Below are 25,943 nucleotides of genomic sequence, written 5' to 3'. Positions count from 1 at the left end.
GAACCAGAATTAGAAAATAATGTAATGATATTCATAAAATTTTTATTTATTATTACTTTAATCAATTTCAACTTATTTTACAGGCAGCTGTTTTTTTCCTTCTTTAATGAAAGGGTATGAATAAATATTAGCAAAACTGTATAACAATTAAATCTAATATATATATTATATTTAACTGGTTTGGACAGATTGTGTTTTTTTTTTATGATAGACATAGATAAAGAGCACATTTTGCAATTATTCAGTTTGTGAAGTTGGTTATTTCAAAGTTTTATAGATTTGTGTTACAGAATACTATTTTATGAAATTAAATATATCAACAGAAACTAATTTTAATGTGTTGCATAAATATATTGACTACAGTTTGAATACACACACTGGTCATTATACCTTTTTTTGTTATTATTTATTTTTCATTTTATAATTATGTGTTTTAATCCAAAGCCTGTTGTGATTCCTTTTTATCTTGAAATGTGCTATATAAATAAAGGTTTAGTTTTTGTATTTATTTTTTTCCCTCTAAAAAAGTTAGGCCAAAAGTTGGCCACAAACCATGTATCACAATCTCAACCTCTATTTTCCCCAGCTGATTTCCCCGCTGCTGTAACAGAGTTTCCAGCTGAGAGAAGGGAAACATATGGGGCAGATCGAGTTTCTCATTGAATATTCCCGTGGTGAATCGAGCTCTGCTGCACTGAGTGATAGCTGTTCCCTGTGGTATCAATAATACAGGAGGAAGTTATTGTCCCTGCGCAGGCCACAGTATCATACAGCTAAAGCAAGTGGAGGGAGGGGGTGGTCCTTTCATTCAACCCTCTTGGGTTTCAGAGTCTGCAGACAGTGGTCTGACTCTGGGGAGTCTACTCCTGTGCCCTTGCACAGGGCTCAATTGTGAGTATGCCTGAGTGAGGGATGAATGTATCCAAACAGTGACAGCCTGCACAGTCCTGCTGGCCCAGCCCCTTTGGTAAGACTACACCCCAACAAACCCAGTGTCACGAGATTAGTCCCAGCTCTATAAAGAATTAGTCAGTGGGGGACTGGATGGTTTGAGAGCTGAATAGATATCCTGGTTGTGATTAATATGATCCAGATTTTCACCTACATGAGTGATGTGACCTTCTATCACCCCGTGATGCTCCAAAATACAGAAATGGAAATAGTTAAAATAATAAAATACACATTTTGATACAAGCAGCAAGACAAGACTTTTAAAGGATTTTAATTACTTGCACTTTGACAGAGAGCTTTGCTTCTGTCTGGATGCTGTCATGAGTTTTTTGGTATTATTCTACAGTCTGCTGTGTAATGATGCTGGAATATGAATTCACAGATGAGCTTAAACTCCAGAGACAAAAACGAGGACCACTAACTGTTACCAAACCACAGCACTAGTGGACACTGGTGGGAGGGGTGCAGGCGGAGAGTGAAAGGAAGAGAAAGTCAGAGCGATAGTGAAATACAGTCCCACTTCGGAGGAGGTCAGCGCAGTGTGTGTTGACACTGATGAGCTCAAGAAGATGCTGGCAAACACTGGAAGGCAGAAATGGATTATAACCATTGGTGAGTTTTATAAGGTGTGTTTTTCTTTTTTTTTTCCCTGAGCGTTAAAAATAATCACAATATTTAAGACACCGGAAAATGAAACAAATACATTTTTATTTCCTAAACTTCACATCCCAAAATTTTTATTTGATGGTCTTTATTAAGTATTAAATGTTTAGACTTTAGTTTGTTAAACTTAATTACATAATGAACTGTGCAATGTAAGTGGTACGATGATGTGGAAGCAGTCATTAAGGTTTAATATCCTCTCTCTGTGGTGAAATGTCTCCCATCCTATTGCTTGAAATGAAAAATTCTGCATACATTCAATCTTTTTTTTTTTTTGTTAAATCAACAGGGTAAAAAAAGCTGAAGTGAAGGATGTGACACGTTTGTGTCACTGCATGCTAGCATGAAACTGAGATGGTAAACAAAGGGTCAGGGATGGCCAGTCTTAAATTCACAAGCGTCATAATTTGTGCTCTTTTACTTGGACAAGGAGCCCCTGAGAGGACAGGTGAGTACTTCACCAAAACATGACAATAAATGTGGCATCAAGTTCACTACGGTTTGCATGTTACAACAGTGGCTTAAACTGTAAAAATGCTGTCTAGGAGGCGATAAAGGGGACCACAGAGATGCTATTCTGAAGGAGATCATTTCTAGATGGAGTAAAGGAAGCAGTTTGATTGCACAGAGATCCCCTTCAGAAACAAACAAGGACCAGTCCATGCACACTTGGGTGAGGAATATTGTTGGGAGCCTGAAAACACTTTTTCCCAACCAGAACCTACCTTCATTAAACAAGCCAATAGACAGACATCGCCTCTCTGGCTTCCTCTACAACATCTCCCTGTACCTCCAGGAGATGGGTGCTGAGCTGGAGGAGACACCTACAGAGGCAGATGAGGAGCAGCTATGGGAGAAAGTGTTGCATTTCTTTCTCCAGTCTGAAGGGAGTCTGAACCAGTGGAATGGCCGCGTTCCACCCCGACCCAGCGTCAGAGTGCAGGACTGGTTTTTGTCTTTGAGGGGCAGCCCGCACTGGGACTGGCTGTTGGGACTGCTGCAGAGTCTTATCACTCTGTTAGAGCGTCAGTCCTACAGGCCCTTCTTGACTTTCTTATCTCAGAATTGGAGGACATTGAGCGCTGTGCTAGAAGCTGCACTTCAGGCTCTGGTCAGTGGTACTTATGGTCAGGCCAGTGCAGGCCTGCAGGGCTTCATCTGTGCTTTAAAGGGTCGCAATGATTGTGCCTTCAGCGTTAACTGGCTCCAGCAGCTGCTGCAATTCCTGGAAACACGCAACTGGAAACCTGTGGTCAGTTTACACCCTGCTGGGGAAGCACTTGGACACAGTAAGGGGTCAAGCGCATTTGGACGTTTCAAGCCCTTCAGTTTGCCTCCTGAGGTCATGAGGCAGGATTGGATGTCTGCAAATGCATCTTTGGAAGATATGGCCACAGAGGACGAGACAGACTCCATGCAAAGCTTCTTGTTGCAGGCATTGTCTCGGTCAGTCGGAGGGGAGCGTGGAGGTCAGATGGCTCAGAAGAACTTAGCTCTCGTGCAGAGTTTAGATGGCCTGAGGAGGGGCCTTTTGCACAGGGTCGGGAGCTCTGTTTATGGTAACCTGAGGAAGAAAGTATCACGGGTTACCATGGCACTGCTTGATGATGTCAGTAGCCTGGTGAACGTCCCACAGCCCAGCATTCAGGGCCGCTGCACAGCTGGTGAGTATGAGGGAAAGATGGGGCTTTACAACATGATTCTGTGACATAATTCATCAAGGTAAAGTCAAGCAAAACATCATGCATTGTTGTTTAAATGATATCATGAGCAGTTTAAATGACAAACTTTCTTACACAATTTAATAACAGAGACGTTGCATAAATAATAAATAACACCCCCTGTTTATAGTTTATAAAACACATGCTGCTGTGTGTTGATGCTCTCTGACATTTAGATGATTTCCTTCAGAGAATGAACGGAAAAAAGTGAAAATAACTAATTGTTTAGATCATATTACAATGTAAGCATTATAATTCTTATTAAGAGATTAATTAGTTTAGCCCAAGTGTCACCTAAGGGGTTCAGAAAAGAGAGTGAAAGTGACAAACACTGCTTTAAAATCTTTGTAATCATTCTGTGTAGTGAAAGCTTCTGTTGTTAGCTGAGCTAATCCCTTTATCCTCTCATTGATGCCAGTAACATAATATCTTGGGCATTGTTAGCTGAGCTACACTGTTACATCAGCCATAGTTAGTACTGCAGGTGCCTGCAGTTGCTTTTTTAATTATTTATTTATTTCAACTTGTTTTCTTTTATAATTCCCATTTGCCTGTTTGCAGGTGACCTGAGACAGTTGATCTTATGGTAAGACAGTTCAGGTTTCAAACTGATTGTTTGTTTGGGTTTTACAGTAAACAGATTTGCATTTCAGCCTTCTGTTCATGAATTTGTAGGGGCGTACGACATAACGTGACGTGGAACACACAAGCTTTGGGCATTGGATCTCATGGCCTCCCAGGCTCACTCTCATTTCTGTCCTGCCCATCCACTGAAGAAGATGCCGTTCCATCACAGCTAACACCCGCCCAGTCATCTCCAAAAACAGTTCCCTCTTCAAAAAGAAAATCCAAACAAAAACACCTTTTTGAGCTCTCTGCCACACCTCACATCACGTTTGGAGAGAACAACAGCACGCAAAGAGACATTGACTTCTTCACCTCTACAGAGATCCTGGAGGCAGCGTGTAATGACTCCATCCCTGGCTTGACTGGGGTCTCTAACTTCACTGTGTTTCTTTACTGTAAACTGTTTGAAGGGGAAAACAGTTCAGTAAATCCTGCAGTAGCTCACATGGGGCTCGACCTGCATGCTACATGCTCAGATGCAGCTTGGTACCTTTCTGCTGCTGAGGACGACTTCTTTTGGGTCCATGTCTGCAGTGAGTTTTTTGCCCATGAATTCAACAACACAGTGTGTGCCAACTCATCCTTCTGGCTACAGAGAGCCCATCAGGTAATAGATATCTGTATAGTAGAGAGAACATTTGTGTTGTAGGAAGTAAGACATATAGAGCGCATGCTATGCATTGTAATTTGTAAATTTAAACAGAATTCTGTCTGATATAGACTAACCATCTCCTCTTTTGCTACTTACAGGCTGCAGTGTCAAAGGATTATCATATTTCAAACCAGACAAGTATAGATGACCTGTGTTTGCAGCTTTCAGCTGAGGCAGCAGTGAGTCCAGAACTCAATGAGAACTGTTTGGCTCAGTTGGGCAGCAGGTCTCTCACTGCTGAAGCTTTTAGACATTGCTTTCTGCCTAACAACTCAGTCCTGATCTTAGGTCTGTGTGGCAGAGATTCACCTGACGTGCATGAAACCCTCCCAGAGGGCAGCTGGGCAGCGGCGTATTGCTCCAAGGTGCACAACTTCTCCCATGATGACACCATCATGGAAGCTTGTCAGTACAGGAAGTGGACTGTGCAGCATTTCACAAACTCTACTCTACTGGAGCTGTGTGGACAGGCTCATGGACTGAGGGAGCACATTTGTTTAAATGCCACTCTCTACCGCCAGCTGGTGAGACTGAAGCCTCTTTTGGCTGATGTCTGTGCAGATCTGCAGGCGGAGCAGGAGAGCAAGAAGTGTTTCCTGCAAAAGTTTTTTGATATGCTTCCAGCTCGATATGAATTTGACACATCGCAGCTGTGTGTGGACCCCAGCCCATTGCTGGTAGACCTCCTGCACAAGCTGAGTGTGTGTGAGGTGGAGGGAGGAGAGCGTGAAGGGTTTTTAGTGGCCTTGGGATATGTGTTGCGTGTCTTAGACTTCATGGTGGGCCTCTCATCTGGTCTGGATGAAGGAGAAAGAGAAGCAAGACAAGGTTTGGGTCAAGCTATCCTTCTTTCCAGTCTCCTTGACAACACATCCTGGGCCACGCTGCAGCCAGAAGCCTCCATGAGTGTCCTTCACACTGTGGGAGTCTTCCTGCGCAAAGAGCAGAACGCCACTCTGAAAGAGAACCTGCTGAGCTGCTTCAGTGTAAGATACAGTCAGCAACTAACACAAACACTTTCTCTATAGCACACCCTCACAGACTGAGTAAATAACATGTTTCTGCCGTGACTTCAGCCCATACTGTGGGATCTCATCCAGCAGAACGACAACTCGTCTGCTCTCAGGGTTCTGCTGCAGGTAATGGCCTGTGCACTTATATTTATGTTTTACTGAAGAAAGATCAGCTTACTGAACAGTAAGGTGAACTAATCTATCTCACCAGGAGTATCTCCAGATGCCAAGAGACAGCATTCGAACTCTAGTGATGTCTGCAGAGAAAGATGCTGTGAAGAGATTTCTCTCTCATATGCATCAAAGTTGGGACCAGCTTCAAGTTGGAACCAGCCAGGTTTGTAATGTCTTTTTATATGACGTTCAGTCCTTTTATAGAAGGTTATGATGAAAGATTGTGTTCAAGCTACATAGTTTGAATGCATCTCATGGCCCATGCAAAGTTAAAGAGGACCAAACTTAATACACATTTGATTTTTTTTTCTCTGCCAGGCATCTCAGCAAGAGTTGCAGGCCATGGAAACAATGACAGCTGCTTTTATCCATAAGTTCCCCAGAGTGACCCCAGAGCTGTTTGTAGACCTTTCTCAGTTCATCCCCTTCATGGCTGTGTCTGACATAATGAGCTTCCCAGCCTCCCTGATTGTCAATGACACCGTGTGAGTTGCTGACGGAACAAATGATTATGTTGAATTTAAGATTCCTCTCACACTAAATGTCTGCGTTGCTCCTCAGGTTGACAGCCATTCGTGACCACAGCTCAGGAATGAAGTCGCTGCAAAAAAAGGCATTTGTAAAAAGACTACTGCAGTCGAGTGTTGTGGGAGATGTCCCTACATGGCCACCATACTTCCTCAGCTCCATCCTTCCACTTCTGCCTTACCTCCCCATTAGCCATTTTCAGCAGCTGACATTCCAGCAGGTTAGAAAACATTTATCTAAAACTATTCACTTGTGTCTGGGGTGCCTGTCTTTGTTGTTTTCTAAAACTCCGCAAGTTTGGTTTTGTTTCTTTTCTAGACCCCTTTTTTTTGTCTTTTTGCATCTTGCAGTGTATTACTGCATGTTTTGTATATTTTGCATCTCTTTTGTTTTAGTTATCATTCACTATGCAGTTGTTATCCTCAGCAACTTGCACATTTTTGTCTTTATTTTTTTGGTATTGCCTCATTTTTCTCACTAGCAAGAAATGCTTGCCAACACCAGAGGCATTTCACTCTTTTGGTTACGAGGCCTGCCTAATTAAATGAAATAAAATAATTTCTTAATCTCATTGGGAAATACCAATGTTGCAGTATTGAAAAGACAAAAACCAAACAAAACAAAAATAATTAGCAGAAGATGGTAACCTGCTCTGGAGGGTGATAGCTGATGGCAGGAATGATCTCCGGGATCTTTTTGTCTTGCACTGGACTTGACAAAACCTCACACTGAACAAGCTTTGTTGTTTATTCCCTGTGTTGTGAAGGAAAACAATGTGAAGCACTCTTCTGGCCGTCCGGCTCCAGCAGCTCCAGTTATTCGCAGCACAAAACCAATTTTTCTTGACCAGGTTTTCAGTCTGAAACACAATTGCACTTCTTGCCACAACAGGCTTATAGAAGATATGGAACATTTTGGTGCAGACATTGAATAATCTCAGCTTCCTTAAGAGGTAGAGTCTGCTGTCCCTTCTTGAAGATGGCCTCTGTGTTGCATTTCCATGTCAGTCTGTTGTCTAGCTGAACTCAAAGGTAGTTGTGTTCCTCCACCTCTTCCACCTATTCTCCCAGATGTAAAATAAAAATGTTCTGTGAGCATTCCTTGGGTGTTGCTGTGGCAACAGTGTTGCTTTTGACTTGGATGATGTGTTTAAGTTTTTCATATTTCCGAAAAATTATTGTGTACTTTTCCACGGTGAAGTAGGCTGCTCTGCAGGGTTTCTCCATGTTGGCAGTAATCACCATGGGTAAACCCTGGGTTGAATTACTCAGTTGATAACCAGATTTGTCAGACCACCTTTCCAGATCCTGAATGTCTGGTAAGTCAACTCAGGAAGCAAAGGGATGTCCAGGATATGTTAATCAGCTTTGTTGTACAGGCTTCTAAAGTCAACAGTATTTTTTTTGTTTGTATTTAAGATGAAGGAATTGTTACCTTACAATCTCACAAAATGATCAGTTCTCTGATTTTCTTGTCCATCACTGATACACCACACAACTAGTCACCTGAGTATTTCTGCCGATGACAGGACTTTCTCGGAGGAGTTGTATCGGAAGTTTGTGGTGTATATTGTGAAGTAAAATAGTGAGAGTACAGTTGTGGTGCACAAAGAACATGGTCCCAAAAGTCCTGATTGGTCCATGTGAGGGACCAAGCTGGCGAAGGAAGAGGAACACAGGTGACTTCAAAAGAAAGGGGTTTTATTTGCCCAAACAATATAAATGAATTAGGCCTTTAAAAGAGGTCAACTAAGCAAAACCTAAATCAAAGTCTGAAAATAACTAAACTAACAGATTAGGGAACATAATCAACATAACACAAAAACATACTGACCTGACAAACAACAAACAAAGGAGAACTTAAATACTGGCTGATCAGACCAGTTACAAAACATATGGGGTAACACATTAAACATACTAACAAACTAGACAAAGAAACAGAACCTAACTGTTAGCTTAATTATTCTTAACAAAACTACTAACAAAAGGTAAACCCAAACTACTCAAAAATGGGAAAGAAAGTGAACAAACATTTGAAGAAACTAATCTAAACTTTTAATCTCCCCCTCTGAAGATGAGGTCTTCCCAAAGGTCCGTGGCACTTCCTGCTCACTGGCTTCCCACCTGTGCACACTCCTGCCCCCCAATGCCCAAGCTAATCCCTTCAGCACCAGAAACAAGATTAACCAAAACGCAAACAATTGAAAATACAGTGGCTCCTTAATGTGCACGCTAGCAAAAAGAAACCAAAGCATTTAAACTAAGTTTAAATATAAAGAAAACTAACAATGTGGTGCTTTTACCGCCTTTATATGTGTGGCCATTGGTCTGGCCATCACAGTCCAGATGAGAGTGAGCTCTGTAAAGCAGGTTGATGATGGCATGTTCAACCGCAAGCCCATTATGATATGCAAGCTGTAACGAGTCCTGAAAGGTGTTTGCTGAGCCAGTAACAGTCCCTCAAAACTTTCATGATGTGAGATGTTAGGGCATCCTGACTGTAGTCAAATGTAGTTCAAATGTTTGAGATTTTTTTCAGGTACTGGAACAAACCTGAGCTCTTTTCTGATTCAGGCTGGTGTTGAAGAGGTGCTGAAGAATCCAACAAAGTTGTTCTGAGCAAAGGTTTTCAGAACCCTGGGGTTGGACTTTCAGCCTTAAGTGTATCCAGTTGTTTCTCCCCATGACGGCAGGGCACAGAAGGACTAGAGATGGAGGCAGAGGAGGTCTCAGTGTGTTCTGATGTGGAGGGATATGAGTGTGTATTAGGTCCATGACCTTGCTGCAGGGTGACAGAGTGGAGGTGTGACAGGAAAGCTGTGGGCTTTAGGAAGGTGGGTGCTCTGTTCCCTGCAGGCATGGAGTGAAAAGAACATATTGAAGTACATGTTCATATTATTAGCTCTGATCCACCTTTTAACTTAAAGCTGAAGATCTTTTTCATTCCTGACCACATATAACTCATGTTGAAGCTGGCTTTCTAACTTGTTCCTGTAGATCTCCTTGCACTTCTTTATCTTTGTTTTATGTTGTTTATGTATCATCCTCAATAACTCCCCGTGTCCATCCTTGATGGTTTTCTTTTGGATTTTTAGCAGTTTTTACAGGTAACTGGTGATGCAGGGTTTGTTATTGGGGAAGCATCTTACTGTTCTTGTTGGCCCGATGCTGTCCACACAGAAGTTGATATAATCTGTTACACACACTCATTCTTTGCACTGCTGTCATCTCCATGTGGTTCACAGAGCACAGTCAAATCTGTGACCTCAAAGCACCTTGCCAGAGCATCCTCAGCTTCAATACCAGGTTTTAATGGTCTGTGTGATTACTTGTGGCTGCTGAACAATGGGCAACTGCAATTACAATGAAGTTATGATGTTGTAGAAAATGTAAAAATCAGAATACGATGATTTTGATGAAATCCTTTTAAACTCATAAACAAATGAATAACACACACAAGCTATTTAATGTTCAAACTGATCTATTCTGTTGCTTTTTGCAAATATTCTCTCATTTTGCAATTGATGCCTGCAACACACTCCAAAGAAGCCAGAACAGGGCAGCAAACGACGGGGAACAGATAGATCTATGTTTTGGAGAGCTTAATCAGTTGATCTCAAAGGTAAACAAGTCTTCCATTACCATGGAAACTCATCATAACAAGTTTGAGTCCAAAATACACTGAGAAATAGCTTGGGCAGCACAACTCCCGAATCAGCATGAAAAAAATCTTCTTGAAAAATTAACTGGAGTTTTTGAAAAAAAGTCACTTGTGCCGATCCAAAAATGAAAACAGCATGGTAGAACTGCAGTTTGCTGCCACCATGGACCACTTTCTAAATTCTTTTCCTGGTAGATGTATTCTGTTTTTGATTTACACACATGCACACACACACACACACACACACACACACACACACACATACCTGTTCCTGTGTAAACAAAAAGACAGATTATCATGCTGAGGGTCACTACAAGTCCTCATGGTTTGATCTCTTTCCTGCTCATGCTGTTGAACACTGGCATAGTGTTCAACATATATATATATATATATATATCTATATATATATAGATATATATATACACATATATGTGTGTGTGTGTGTATATATATATCTATATATATATATATATATGTGTATATAGGTGTGTATATATATGTGTATATATGTTCGTGCAGAAAAGTGCTCTTGAATACTACTTATCTAACTTTGCCATACAGCTTACTCTCATTTGTCCTGACAAATTATATTATGTGATGTTCACATACGTTTGCTTCGATATTTAATCATGCCTCTTCTTAGCTTTCTCCACTGGTGGAGTTGCTAGGCAACAGCAGTCTGGATGGTGTAAGGGGGCGCCATGTGCTTCGGACCCTGTTCAGCAAGAGGAAGAATCTGACCAGTGATGGCATTTTGAGGTGAGACAAAAACATGCTTCATATTCATTTGTGTTGTCCAAATTAAAATCTTTGAAGATTCCTGCAGAGGTCTTATACTAGTAGTCATTACTAATATTTATTTGTAATCACTAGCATTAATCACTGTTGTAAAATCCACCCTTATGTGGGGCAGTTTTGCCATTATTGTTAGATTTGCTATTTCTGCTCTTTCCTCAGTTTTAAGCTTCCAATAATTGCTTTGCAAATTTAGAGTATTTACATAAACCACAAATTTGAAGTTAAACTGAAAAAGAAGATCAAAGGAGGTGAAGAATAAAGTATTTTCCAGATTAGGAGTCCTTGCATGCTACCTGGATCCGGCAGACTTTGGTTCCTATCTCCAGGACTCAGCTGTTTCCACTACTCTCTGGCAGCAGCTGTCTCAGTGCACATCCAAGGGGCTCATCAGTTCCAGTGGCAGGGTGAGGGGCTGCAAAGCAAGCTTTTTGAACCACTAGCACGCTGACTTAAAGTTTGTTTTTGAGTGTTGAGTCAGAAAGTGTCTGACTTCTCTGTTTAACTGTGTTTCATGGATACTGTAGCTGTCATCTTGGTTGATACCAGCAGCTAAAACCCTGAACGTCAGCAGCATGGCTTCTTCAGAGCTGTCTGCACTCAGCGGTCTGCTGCCTCAGTTAGGAGCTTCCTTCCTGCTGTCTCTCCCCACGCAGCAGCTCCTGGAAGTCCTGTCACAGCCGGGATTGGACAGATATTCCCCAGCACAGGTCAGCAGGGAGTCAGGTTTTCTTTATACATCAGGTTTCTCTTCATTTTCCACTTCTTTTTCTCTCTTTTTTTTGTCCTTTTTTTGCTTAAATGCAGAATAAAAATGAGTTATACTTTAGCAAAAGCTCCCAGATTGTCAGCAATCAGCAGCCTTTTCTCCATGTGGAACAATGGTACATGTCCTCCTTTTAAAATGCAAAACAAAAGACTAATCTTAGCTATAATTCTGATGTTTCTGTTTTAACATTAGATCCACAACTAGTCATAAATGTCTACAGAAAAAGAATGTGTTTGAAAATGTGTTAAATGTGTTTCAGTATGTCAAATTGTGTGTGATTTGGGTGCATAATTTTTTTTTTTACTACTCTCCTCAGGCATTTCAAATACTGTCCAACATTTCTAAGGTTGCCAATGTAAGCAGTCATTTATAAAATTTGTACATATTTTTACTGTATTTCAGCCCGTTGCACTCTAACCCCTGTGTTTTTCTCCTGCCAGCTCACTGTGGAAAAACTGTGCAGCCTGAAACCATTACTTTCAGGTCTCTCCCCTGCTGTGCTCAGTGACCTCCAGTGGTCTGGGATCAGTAAAGCTGCCCACTGTCCGTGCTGGAGAATGTTGCTAACTGATCTAAAACCTGCTCACAGAGCCATAGTTTACAATGCAATGCAGGAGGTAAATGTATTTTGTTTCTTCAGTACATCACTTCTCACTTTTATCTTATTTCTTGTAATTTTCTGTGGCTCTTGTGCTGTGTCACATGAGTAGAAACAAAGGGCCGAAGTGGAAAGATTTTTGCAGATTTGACATCAGTAATGTGTTAGATGATATCAGAGGTTTAAAACTGAAAATAAAAAATCCAACAAAATAGAAACATTCAAAGATTACAGACCGCTGCCAAGCCATTGTTATTTTTTGTGATTGTGCCAATGACAGTGGGTATTAATGGGGCTCTAATGGCAAACATCCCTATCTCACCATCGTAAAAAATCCTTTAAAAACCTCTGGATCCAGACGGTGATCTGGATCACCCACAAAATCTAATCCCTTGCTGCTTATTTCCTTTCTGAGATTTCCTCAAAATTTAATCAAAATCCGTCCATAACTTTTATAGGTATGCTGCTAACAGACAAACAGACAGACAAAACAACACTGCTGTATATATGACCTCCACATTGGCGGATTAATCTGTCAAATGTAAGACTATATAGGGGTCTTTACAGTCTTCTGCTTTATGTGGTTTTTTGTTGACAGGCTCTACTCAGAGACTTGAGAAACATCACTCAGCAGGTAAACTGTCTGTTTCCCTTCGTCCCCTTGCGGAAGCTGATACAGGCTCTGGATGGTGAAACCGTTTGGACAGGCCTTGGTACATACAGACATGTTCATTGGTCACCACAGCAGGTGCACATTTTTCCATGATTTTATATTGTTAGCAGTTTAACGTTTCATTTTTGATATGAAAACAAATGGTTACAAGTTCCTTTACCACATAGGAAAACATCAGTGTCTTCAGTTTTCAGTCCCATTATTCTGCAACTCATTGGACATGCTTCAGACGAGGCTTTCAGGATATTAATACTCCATTCACATCAGCTGCCATCAAGCTAATTAGTTTGGATGTAGTACAATGATGTGCAGTAGTGTAGCATAAATTAATAATGGCTACCTTAAAGGGATTTTATCACAGCCAAGAGTGTATGCAGGAGTGTATGAGTCTGCTTTCACCCCATGTTTTAAGATGAACAAAACCTTAATTAGATAAATGAAGGTTGCCCTTTTAACTTGTGTTGAAATATTTGCTGGATTGGTAACGAATGCTGTACTTAAATTTAAATATTTGAGAAAAAGATCTTAATGTTTCAGAGCAGATAACGGATTAAACAGCTAAGTGGTTTAGAAGTCACAAAAAAATTGTGCAGCTGCAAAGATAGTTAAAAAATAATCTGTGTACATTTACTGTGTAACTAGAATTAATCTGGTTTCTAAATAAACATGTCTGTGGCCACTTTAGTAGTAAAAATGTCCCTAAAGCAGCTAATCTTATACTGATCTCCTCAATCAATCATTTCTTTACATTACCAAAGCCTATGGCTGCAAAAATCCATGGAGCAATTAGAAAGGAGATATTTGAGATTGGGGACTTATTATAATAGCAATATAGTGGTTTTGATATAGGTGTGGTACTCGACTTTCAAAGAGTTGACATCTCACCAAGATATAAATTCCTCAAAGGCCTAAAATGTGTATGCTTTGGTTTCATGTTCTCACAAAGTAAAACATCACATTGCTTTTATTTAGGGGGCTTTGATAGTAAGCACTTATATGAATAAATTATTTTGAGAAAATTTGCTCCAGATATTTGCGTTACAATTAACACCTTGTATTAGCAAGATAGCCTGAAATTTGAGAAGGAAAAAAAGTTTCCTTGATTAGTCATGCATTAAGGGCTTCAGATGGTTTATTGTTTAGCATCATCACCTCACGACAAGGAAGATCCTGGTTGAAATATTGGCAAATAAAGCAGGTGTGGGTTCTTCTCTCTTGTTACTCTGACTTCCTCCTGCAGTCCAAAAACATACTTGCTTGATTAGTTTGTCATTGTAAAAAGTAATTGTTTGCTGGCCTGTGTGTAACTACATGATGATGATGATAATAATAATAATAATAATAATAATAATAATAATAATAATAATAATAATAATAATAATAATAATAATAATATAATCTTTTTGTTTCTGTACAGGCTCAGTTTTTGTTCAGGAAGATCCTTGAATTTAGAAACATTACCCTCAAGTCAATAAGGTATGTATCTGATATCTGTATCAAAACATTCATATGAACTTAGTAACAGGGATTTTCAGATCAGCTACTCAGTAATTACTGCAATAATGTCAATTTTACTTGTAGAGATCTGGGCAGTATTGCTGGTGGAATGAGTTGCAGCTTTTTGAAGCTTTGGACCAATGAAACAGGCTTTGCAGAGCTTCTTGAGTTTGTGAGTGATTTGCCTGGAGGCACAAGACCTGCTCTGGTGAGGAATCGACTTCAGAAACCCTCAAACTCTTCATTGCAGACATCCAAATGTTGCCTTGAAAGTGAATGCATTCATTTTTTTAAACTAACACGTTCAGACATCCTTTGCTGTGTGTTACCAGCGAAAATGTATTGTAGAAGAACTGAGAAATCATCCTGAACTCGACCTCAATATTTTGAGTTCTGGGTTTGCTGCAACATTACCGTGAGTTTTTTTTTAAATCAAATGTATGTCTTACTGGAAAAATTCTGCAGTTTATTCAGCGATAACAAGTTAAGTTTTCTCCTCTTACAGAGTGACGATGATAGAGGACCTCTCTAATGCATCTGTCAGAGCCATTCTGGACAACTTTGACTCCAACTTTGTTGATTTCCTCAGACTACCTCGTTATAAACAGACAAATTTAGCTGAGAAGGCCATAACTGAACTGGTAAAGCCCCTACAATATCTGTACAAATACTGCATTTCCTGGTAGATGTGCATGAGTTGACTACAATATGTTAAAAATGAAGAAATGGACATTTCAAATCCCGTATATTCCTGAAAATAATTGAAATATTAAAATGCCCCACAATTCATAGTAAATGTAAACTCAGTGATGCTATTTGTGGTTACCTTAAATTAGGACTTAAGTCAGTGACTGTGACTCATGTTTTTCATTTACTGTAACACAATAATGGGTTAGAAAGAAGAAACAACATTTGTTGGTTGAGCTTTTTCAAGTAAGCAGATATAAAGAGAGAAACAGATGGAGGAAGAGATTTAGAACATAACCTGTCTCATCCTCTCAACAGCTTTTCACACAAGTGAAGTCGTATCAGTGTTAAATCCTTGTAATCCAGGCTTGCTCCCTGCATGTGCTGCTCTATAGAACTCTTTTCTGGCAGAGGGACAGATTGATGGCACCCTGCTGGACAACCTGGGGCCTCTGCTGCCTTTCCTAGACCGTGACAGTCTGACCCTGGTGGATAGAGGAGCACTGGCTCTGCGGGTGGAGGAGATCAGAAGTTTCTGCCTTCCTAAAGAGGCTCTGAGAGATATTAGTGGTATTCTCACTCAGAAAGACCTGCTCGGGTAACAACCTACAGTCTCTGCTGCAGATGTGGTGTTGCTGCTGTAAACTTTGTGTTGGGAGGAGATTTAATTAACCATCATCAATATAGAAAAAGGTTCTGTTGTCCACACACAAATGTGAAGCAGAGGCGCTGAAAAAGTCATTTATATGAATTTAGTTTAGTATTTTAAAAAAAAGGTCAAAATATTAAGCACAAAATGTTAATATCAAGGAAATTTTGATATGTGCTGTAGAATTTATATCCTACAAAATTAATGATTTATTAGGATAACATGCAGTTTTCTGTTGCGTTTCTCTGATGAAAATTATCTGATCATCTAATTACTGACAACTGGTCATGATTATAGAAAACCATTAATCATTTCAGAGTAACCGTTCATGAACTTCCTGCAATTTTTACAGCACAAAAAGTTTGAAACAAGCTTTTGAAAAAGATGCTTTGCACAGCTGTTGCTACTACTAATGTTAGGCCACTAGCGACGTTAAATGGCTCTTTTTGTGGGCGGACACTTAGCCTTCTCGTAAAGAGTCATTTTACTAACACAATTTATTAACACAAATTATTCTGACTGTTCCTTTTTTTTTTTTTATAATAATAATAATTTTAATAAATCTCATCTCAGTGCACATTTACTGAGATAAAAGCTACTTTTAGCTTTTTAAGCTCTTTAGTTATCAGGAAAAAAGCACATCAGCGTCTTATAAAACACAATGCTTTGTTTTCAAATTAGACTTCCCAATTTAATATTTTTACAATTTGTCATCCTGAAGGTGGTGCAGATGTTATTCTAAGGATTCTTTTATTGAAAGCTATCCTACACATGTTAATAAACAAAAATGACAAATTTTGAGTTTTCTGATAGTCCTGGTGTGATTACCGGTTAATAAAAATACAATTAGTCTCTAACAATCAAGAATGTGACAACTTCTCATGGCAACTTACATAACAGTTAAGTTTTTCAGTTGGGACCAAAGTTACTGAATGAATAAAAGGCAAGAGGATGATATCATCCTGGGCAATTGCAAGTCAAAAAAATAAAGAAACCAAAAAAAAAAAAAAAAAAGAAGAGAAAAGATGCAGACACAGATTGGAATGCGTAAGATGAAAATGTTTCCTCCTGAATGTGCAGACTTTACTCTAGCTTGATGTCTGTAGTATGATGTGGATCACATAAAGCAACAGTAATAATGGGATATATGGCCTGTTTACCAGAGATCCATCCAAATGGCATGTTGGGGATGTTGAGCATATGGGAAGGCTGGTGTTCGCTCTGTCAACAAAGCAGATTAATTCCATTCCACTGGTAAGCATCCAAAATAAGTAACCCATGTAAGGTATCAATTTAGTTTAACTTTTTCTTAGGTGTATCCTGGCTATAATGAGTATTTATGTGCTTGCACTGAGCAGACGGTGTTGAATAAGGACATAGTGGAGCAGGTCCTGCTGAGTCAAAGGCGCTGGGAGGACAGTGTGGTTGGTGCGGTCTGCATTAGTCAGTGTATGGACCAACACCACCACAGGCAGCAGACTCAGAGTCTCATTCGAGGGATTGTCAAAGCACGGAGCAGAAAAGCAAAAGGTCTGAAGCAGTGTATATTGCTTTTTACTGGACATCAAAAAGATAATTTCAATATTTTCACTGGATTTTCCAGTGTTTTTTCCCCTAATGTATAAAGTATTATTTGTTTATTTATTTATTGTGCAGTACCAGTTCCAAGTTGTGCAGACATCAGAGGAACCTTTCCTTCAGCTTGGTCATCCACTCAGCTCAGACGCATGTCAGTGGAGGACCTGAAAGTGTGTGTGGAAGTTTTTGGTCAGGATTCATCGCTGAGTTCTGAACAGCGCCGGTCACTGTGGGTAAAACTCCGGCAGGTCAGGAAAACTCCACCTCCAAAAAAACTACACAACATCAGTCGCAAGGCATCTGTTCATATCGTTTCCCCAACACAAATAGAAATACAGCATGTTCTCTCCTGCGGATTATGCAGACGCTATATGGGTCAGGCAGGAGTAATGCAACCAATGCACCTCAGAGTATCTCAGAGCCTGACTTGAGCTGCAGAATTCTTGCCCTTTAAGAAAATACCCAGACAAAAATAATAATTAAACTACAAAAATAACAAAAACAGAAAAATATACACATTGTGTGTGTTTATTTACAACAGCACACTATATAAAAAAAAGTTAATCTGTGCTTAAAAACAGTTCTGTAAATTGAAGTTTAGGGGTGTAAAGTACAGTTATGAAATTGTCCTACACTGGCTGATGTGTTTTGATACATGTGAGTGTGCTTTGATAATCTGTGGATAATCTCCACTATGGTTTTTTTTTTTATGTGATCCAGTTCTTCAGTCCAGTGAAGGAATTGAAGGTAAATCAGGTGCTAGAACTGGGCTCACTGGTGACAGAGATGGGAGAGAGAGAGCTACAGGAAACCAATCTCACTGATGTGGGTTTGCTGGCACATCTGGGCGCACTGACAGACTGGAGTCTTCAAAAGGCAAACTTCATCTTTATATCTAACCATCCTATAAGTTGATCTTGACTCTTTTGATATGTTTATAAATGTGTAATTCATATTTCTGCTGAACTTTTTAGATGAGAGCAGTGATTTTAAGTGTGGTAAGGAAACGTAAACTGAAACTGGAGCAGTTAACAGCTGTCGATATGGTAACATTTGGCCATTTGATCTGCGGTCTATACCCCTCAGAGATCAAACGACTGAGCCCCTACAATCTCAGGTCAGTTAAAGTATGTTTATCCATACGTATACCTGGCTGTTATACTGAATCTTTGAAAGCACAGAAGTATATTCAGTATGGTAAATGTGGCAACCAGCATGACAGCAACCTTTAGGAATGTGGATTGAGTTTGGCAAATGCTGCAAAGAGTGGCTGAAAAATGCAGCTAACTTTGTATTTCTCAGAGTAAAAATAGTTATGAAAATAACTTTTATGCAGGATTAAAGGATCAGTAGAGACATAAATACAGAAAATAAACCTGTTAAAATACAACTAACAGGACACTTAGCAAGATAAAACCCACCACAACAGTTTTCCAATCTTCAGAAGAGGCTAAAGACCTTAACCTCTTCCCTCAAACTGCAGCATAGCAGTCCTGTTCTTGCGGGAGACATCCCTGCCGTGCACGGAACAACAGATGGAGGCACTGACAAGCTGTTTGTCCAGACCAGAGGCTTTTGGTCCAGTCAATGCTTGGGGACCAGAGATTTTCACTGAAATTGGGATATTGGCAGGTACAGTGAAGCATAATATCCCTGAGGGTGAAAACTTTTTGCACACAACTTTTTAAAAATGTTTTTTTTGTTCAAAGAGTGAGAATTGTAGAGGTTGCAAATAACAGCTCTTATGATGGATAGGTGCAATTAAAAGTATCCCAGAGGGTTTATGCCTGAGAGTGAGACAAAGAAGTTTTTCCGTGCTCTTCCTGTGATTTGAAATGAGAAACATTAATTACCTGACTTCCGTGTTTGTCTCTGTTTCCAGCGGGCCTTCCTGATATAGTGCTGTCAGCTCTGCTTCCAGAACAGGTGGAAGGAATCATCCCTGAAGCTGTTGCCCAGATGACACCAAAAAAGATGGCAGTGAGTTTTACCCTCACTTAAAAATTGTTTTTTCAGACTAAGCTCCAGTTTTAGTATTGATGTACGTGCACGCACACACACACGCACACACACACTTTATAAGATGTAATCTTCATCTAAGTTTCAAGTTTATACATAGAAACCTTTTAGAACACAGAAAAGTTGAGAAACTCAGGTCAGCTTGAGTAAGCATGAGTTGTAGAGGAGCCACTTCCAATAAACAAACACATGCAAAGTTTGGTTACTAACCAAATGTGCACCACGCAAAAGAAATTTGTTTCTGTGAACACAGATTTAAGCGAACTTTCACAGAAACATAGAAGACCTGCATTATCGAGACTGACTGTCAGCTTGAAAAGGCCACAAAAGCATCTCCAAGACTAGGGTGCTTATAAGTTCACAAAAAAATACAACTATCAAACAGAGGAAATTCAGCTTTGCTCATATTTTTCATTTGGACAATATGATGCAAAGATTACACCAGCAACCCAAAAACCAAGTGAAATACTGGCGAACATTGGAGAGAAAATCTCAACAGTAACAGTGAATAGTTTCTAAAAGATCCTGTGCCATCACTCATCATGCTAATCATTCTCTTGTCACAAAAACACTGAAAAAAGTGGTGCAGATTATGAAAAAATACAATTGAAACCACAGTTCTTTAGAAATATACTAAATTACTTACATATCTGAAGGAAAAAATAAAATGATGTACAGCATTTTATGGGAGAGTATCCAGGCAGCAGTCCACAAGGCCTAAGAGAAATTTGGTAAACAAGGTAGTGTTTTGAAAAGTGTTGTCAAAGTCCAGTCCTGACTCCAACTGAGACGCAGTCCCATGATTTGCATGCCTGTTCCATTAGGACAGCCTGGAAATGTAGATGAATTTACTCAGTTTTTTTTTTGAGGAGGGAGCTTTCGGCTTGATTGTGTTCAAAACATACGATACAGTATAGACTTAAGTCACAGTGAATTAGTTTGTTATGATATATATGATATAGATCTGACCATGTGTTGTGTTTCTGGATATTTTATTTGTGACTACGTTCTGATGTTTAAAAGAAAAATGTGGGATCTTTTCATGGAATACTTCATTTAGTTGATCTTTTTACTCCAAGTTTTTCCTCTCTGGATCTTAATTAAACCCTGAAACAACTGGGTACTGCAAAGCCAAAGAAAAGAGTGCAACATTACATCGGCGTACTTGGCACTAAAATAAACAATTGTTTGCCTGGCAGGTGGCGTTCAGTGCAGTTCAGTTGTCGTGGATGAGTGTGGAGCAGGCGTGGGCGGTCACACAGGAGCAGTGGGCTGAGCTGGACACGGAACAGAGGCACTCTGTTGGACTCGCTCGGTATGAGGGAGACATCCTGCTGGAGCTCAGAGGTGTGTCTTTAGAATGAAGTATCCGATTTTTTATGATAAGCTTCCTCATATTGCGTCTGTTTGTTACTTGTTTCTCCTGAGCTGTGAATCTGGTTTATGTGTTATGTTGTGATAAATTCTGTGTTCTTCTTCTGCAGGGAGGAACTCGGCCCCAGCTGCCCCAAACACTGGCAACCTCACTTTATGCTTACTGGCTCTCTGCCTTCTGTTGTGGCAACTGATTTAAAACGCCTCAACAACATTTAATTGTCCCTTTGACCTCCACTGGTATCATATTTGTACTTCAAATAAATAATTTGAACTGCTCTATTGTTTTGTGTGCTGATCTCTTAATTCTAATTGCTCTTGATTGTGCTCTGCTGCACATGATTCACTTTTATGAGGGTTATCAGCTTGGCAGAATGTAAATCATTGTGTGTTGCTGTGCTTTATGTCATACTCTTTAGTTAGAACAATAACAAGCGGTGCAATAATTAAAGTTTATTTGACACAGGAACAAGCTTTCTAACATTTATGGAATAACCAAGCAAACACACTTGAGATGAGATTTTATTAGAGTCCCAACACACAAGGAGCAGACGCCAAAGTCTGGAACATCAAGCACACAAATAGATGTAAAAATCTGCAACAGACCATGAAACATTGCACCAAATTATTAATAACTTTTGCTGGCTCTGAAATCTGCCCTCTACCGCACAGTGTGACCCCCATGGGGCGTGCCTTACCTCTAGAGGACATAGTTTACTCAGTTCATGAGTAGAAACTCAGCTAACTTCACTTAAACATATCAAGCTATTATTCATTAAACTGAAATTGGATATGGCATTATAAAGGGATTTTTTGTGGTTCGCATGTCATCTAAGTACAACATGCAGCCTTGTTTGTTTTGTAAGTGGACTCATTAAATTACAGGAGAATAGAGGCAAAGAAAAGGGCTTATAAAATGACAAATGGTCCATTGGTTTTTCATGTAAAGGATATGATCTAGTCCTCATTATATATTAAGACAGAAATTAAAGTACCTCAAATTTATAAGAGGATCTGCTACAAATCATTTTCACACAGTTGGAAAGTGGATAATGTTGGGTTAATACTAACAGCTCTAATAGTTCATTTTTCTTTTTTCATTTTTGGAGGAATTGTGTCTTTCTCTTTTATTGCTCCAATGGAGAGATGACAGGGAATGAGAAGGGAGAGATGAATTAATGAGATGCAACCCAGGTGCCCTTATGGAAAGAAACCAGGCACATTGAAGTTCATGGTTCGCTGCAGGTGCAGCCCATGTGGCGCATATTTCTAATTAAAGTCAGGTTTAATCAAATTATCATAAAATGTCTGATCCACAAAAAACCTGGAACTGAATAGTAGTATTCCTCTGTACTGGTAACAGTAAAGATTGCCTGGCATTGTACTGCTAGTGGTATGCTGCTATCTGTTTGGGCAAACGATGAAAAACTGGTAGAAGACCTAAATTAGTTGAGTTTTAAGTTTAGTCTTTCCTTTTAGGCCAAAAAACAGACTTGCGTTTTGTCTTAGCTGGATTATGAAAACATTTATTCATGGATCTTTACAAACCATGCATAGACCAGGGTCTCCTACAGGACTGTGACGTTCTTTTCAAATGTTAAAACTCTCACGTTGAACTACACCTTGCAAGATTGGATGTACAGTAAGCTTTGTCCAAATGTTTTTGTTATTCTATCACCAAGGTAATTGTGACTGCTTCAAAACATGTATCACTTATAAACATGTATCACTTAACAAAAAAATTAAAGGAAACTATTGTGTTTGCCCCTATTGTTGTATCCTCTCATCTGTTACTGGCTCTCTGCCTTCTGTTGTGGCAGAAGGCAGAGATGTATTCTGTTTTTGATTTACACACACACACACACACACACACACACACACACACACACACACACACACACACACATATATATATATATGTGTGTGTGTGTGTGTGTGTGTAAATCAAAAACAGAATACATCTACCATATATATATATATATATATATATATATATATATATATATATATATATATATATATATATATATATAATTTATTTATATTGGCTTGGTTTTTTGTATGTTTAGTCTTGTCATCGATTGGCTCTTTATGATTTTTAAAATGTACTTTAAGCTTTTGCCATTTGTGCGTCATCGTGTGGGTTTGCTGGACTTGCTATTTTTGTTTTCTAAAAGCATTTTTAATCAACAGAGACCCAGAACGAGGGCTGGCCTGACCCTGGGCCTGGGCCTGTGCCTGGCAACCCTATTCATGCTCGTAACCGCAATTTTCCAAACGAAAATAACGATTATTGGACTGCAATCCGCTTACTGGGCATCTATGACATGTTCTTCGCTATAATAAATGTCCCGTCTGTTCGGCTGACATGTGCCAACCACAGGCAGTGTATGAAGGATGCTTGTCACCCGTGGCCACTAGGTGGCGGTGTAGCAGCGCTGCTGCTCGGTAAGTAGGCGTCGCTTTAACGTCGCTGCTTTGTCCACGGCGGTGACGTATTTCCTGAGGCTTGTACAGACCACTCAGTGGTACACCGGAGGGGTATCATGACTGTTTATAACCAGCAATTCTCTGTTATCTCTTCAGTCGTCTTGCCGTGTCGTCGTGGGTTTTAACGCCGCGGTGTGAGACAACAACAAGCCGCTTGGAGCAGGATGTAAAGGAAGCTGGTAAGTTGAGCCGTCGCTAAGTTTCCCGTCTGCTCTAGCTTGTATTCAGACTTGTTTGAGCTGCTGAGTTTACCAAACCTTTCCCTCCTGTACTACTGAAACCCCACACAAACCCAGGCACGACTATATTTGTCCAACTGATAGAGGTCTTGCCAGTTTGTGAGTCTTTTCCAAAGGGAAATCTCACGTACACACACACCGAGCTGACGTCGACTGCGCCGCGTCCGTTTTTTGTGGAGTGGAGAAAAACTGTGGCGCTCCCGATCCGCGTTGCTCGATCGCTATGTGTCAGAAATTATGAGCCAGGAAGGCTAGAAAGTGTATATTAGCACTAGATCATAGGAGAAGAAAAAGGGGAGGCACGTGAGTCGGAGCAGGTCAAAATACCACCGTGGCGTCAAGTTTGCGTTAGTCACGTCGTGGTACAGTTTCAGACATATTTGCCCAGCGAAGGAGTCATCATCGGATCAGCACCAAGCCAAATTATGACTGCGTGTTGTTATCACGGTCTGAACCAGTGAGGTGAGTCAACCACCCACAAACTCACAACATTACTACTGTCAGTTGATATATTAAAAGTCTGTAACTTATGCTGTTTGGCGTTACAGGCCAGGGGGAGAGAAGTTTTGCTCTTCCAGATCTGGGCTGCAGTTTGTCTCGTGCTCTATGGACTCTTCGCGCTCGGTACATCCTTTAGCTCACAAAAAACCTTTTTGTTTTGGGTTTTTATACTATATTGATGTGGGTTATCGTCTCTTTTGAGTTTACATTGACATCTGGTGTAATACGCCAGATCCGCCAGACGTGCTGCTGGATAAACTATAAAAGAAGCAAATATATTTAAACGTGGGTGGAGGTAAAGATGTGGATTCTTGTCCGTGTGGCTGCATCTTATTTGTAATAAATTTTAACACAACACTTGATACTCAGCGTCATAAAAGCTACACTGGAAAGTAATCTGCTTCTGGTGTGTGAGTCTAAATAAAACAAAGTTATGGACTCCATTACATGTAATAGGTTAACTAAACAACAACTACAACAACAAAAAGCCAGACTGTAGACATGACTTTGGAGCTATCTGCCTGGTGCTCTGATGTAGAAATGTTCAGAGGGAGTCTGGAGAAGTACTTACATGACATTGGAAAGAAGCAAATGTTCTCTGGAAAAAGAACATGAAGGATCTTTAGTTGTTATTTATAAATACTAAACAAATGGAAAGCCTTCATGTTGAATCGGGTTTCACAATTAGGATTTACTTATATCATACATTTCATACTTCTTCTTTTTTAATTGATGGTAAAGGACATTATATATGTTTAATTATTGTCCTATATATGTAAAGCATCAAATTGTAGAGGTCAGCTGTTTTTTTTTTTGTTTTTTTTTTTTTTTTGTTAAAACCTACAGTTGTCCTTCAATGAGAGCAGTAAAATCTACTGTTAGTCGGTGAAGGAAATGGTGCAAAAATGATCAGTATTGTTGATTTTAAATTTTATCTTAACATCTGTTGGAAACTTTTTTTCCCCTCTCTCTAAGTACCAGGCAAAAAATCACTAAAGTGGATATTCTTTTGGTAGTCCCTTTTACTCTCTTTAAACATATTTGCGTTACCTCAGAAGCCACCCAGCACTCAGGATGCTGCAGTTTAGAAAAAAAAAAATCAACCTGAAACAAGCTTTTCTAAATGAACAGTGTCTGCCAGTAAAAATGAATGTTGCTTTTACATTTCTTATTAATATTGCAACTGGTGGAAGATTTGTTTTCTCCAGAGGCTTCGTTCAACATAAACTCCAATCCAAGTAAGTGTATCCTGCTGGTTTTTTTTTTTCTTTTCTTTTTTTCTTCTCTTGTCTGTAATGAGAAGAGCTTTCTGGAAATGATTTGATCCAGACCTGCAACCGCTCATTCAGCTAGTTATATTGCACCAGACTGCTTTTTATTCTCTACTTAATTGTTTATTTTGGACATTTTCTTAAAAGAGGATTATAGAACAAGTTCCAGAGTAGGTGTTGTTGTCGTGATGGAGATGTTTCAGGGCACCTGGAGAAAATTATATGTTTACCTGCTGATGAAAGTTACTTGCTGTGTTCACACTTGTAAAGAAGAGGTTTTTCATAAATAATAGGTTGTTATTTCCACTGTGATAATAAAAGGTGTTCATCTTTTATACTGGTGATCTGCTGTGAAAGATTAAAGAGTGGAGTTTTCTTTTATTTGTTTTTTCACAAAGGAGGACATTTGACTTCACAGTACTGAGTTCCTGCACAGAATAAGAGCTGGCAATAACTGGACACGCTCAAAATAGCTTGTAAAAGGTTATGTGGGTTAAATACATTTGAGTTCATTTTATGTCATTAAAATACAAACAGCAAACTGATGAGGTGTAAACTACTTCTTTTTTAAATTGCCCTGATGATTTCAGTAATGAGGCCGGTATAATCCTTTTGGGTTTAATGATACTTGGCTAATTATAATATGGTTAACTTTTTTTCTTTATTTTCTTTGTTACAGCCTCATTGTCACTGTTTGACATATGGTATCATTTACTGTGCAAACACCAAAGACCACTCGCAGCGCAATGGTTGGCTTCCCTTATGTCCCTCGTAAACTGCAAAGTGCTTAGGCATATTGTATGCCATGGTGTGT

At 39.6% G+C, this 25,943-nt stretch overlaps 2 protein-coding genes across 2 annotated transcripts in view; both read left to right on the top strand.

Annotated features, from left to right (window-relative positions):
• Positions 1–1,983: 1,983 nt before the first annotated feature.
• On the top strand, positions 1,984–23,994 carry LOC306772558 (stereocilin; the record flags this gene model as incomplete). The annotated part of the gene is made up of 32 exons (XM_079262084.1): positions 1,984–2,062; positions 2,160–3,278; positions 3,897–3,921; positions 4,011–4,569; positions 4,713–5,600; positions 5,691–5,753; positions 5,839–5,964; positions 6,120–6,286; positions 6,363–6,549; positions 10,633–10,748; positions 11,059–11,191; positions 11,312–11,494; positions 11,870–11,908; positions 11,994–12,170; positions 12,750–12,899; positions 14,242–14,300; positions 14,406–14,529; positions 14,654–14,736; positions 14,827–14,962; positions 15,404–15,606; positions 16,821–16,911; positions 17,016–17,187; positions 17,314–17,483; positions 17,956–18,111; positions 18,210–18,352; positions 18,719–18,867; positions 19,118–19,215; positions 20,454–20,601; positions 20,739–20,771; positions 22,822–23,080; positions 23,215–23,297; positions 23,906–23,994. The coding sequence occupies exons 1-32, from the start codon at positions 1,990–1,992 to the stop codon at positions 23,992–23,994; spliced, it is 6,201 nt and encodes a 2,066-aa protein (XP_079118210.1). The 5' UTR covers positions 1,984–1,989.
• furina (furin (paired basic amino acid cleaving enzyme) a) overlaps positions 23,162–25,943 on the top strand; it is a 76,700-nt gene continuing 73,918 nt past the window's right edge. Inside the window, exon 1 of the mRNA XM_079240167.1 lies at positions 23,162–23,297. The gene's annotated coding sequence lies outside the window, so the exon portion shown is untranslated. The remainder of the gene's footprint in view (positions 23,298–25,943) is intronic.

Source organism: Telmatherina bonti (assembly GCF_933228915.1).
Source record: "Telmatherina bonti genome assembly, chromosome: 1".
In the NCBI taxonomy this organism is placed as follows: domain Eukaryota; kingdom Metazoa; phylum Chordata; class Actinopteri; order Atheriniformes; family Telmatherinidae; genus Telmatherina; species Telmatherina bonti.
The sequence above is the reverse complement of the archived record's forward strand: the minus strand, read 5'-3'. Positions and strand labels throughout refer to the sequence as shown.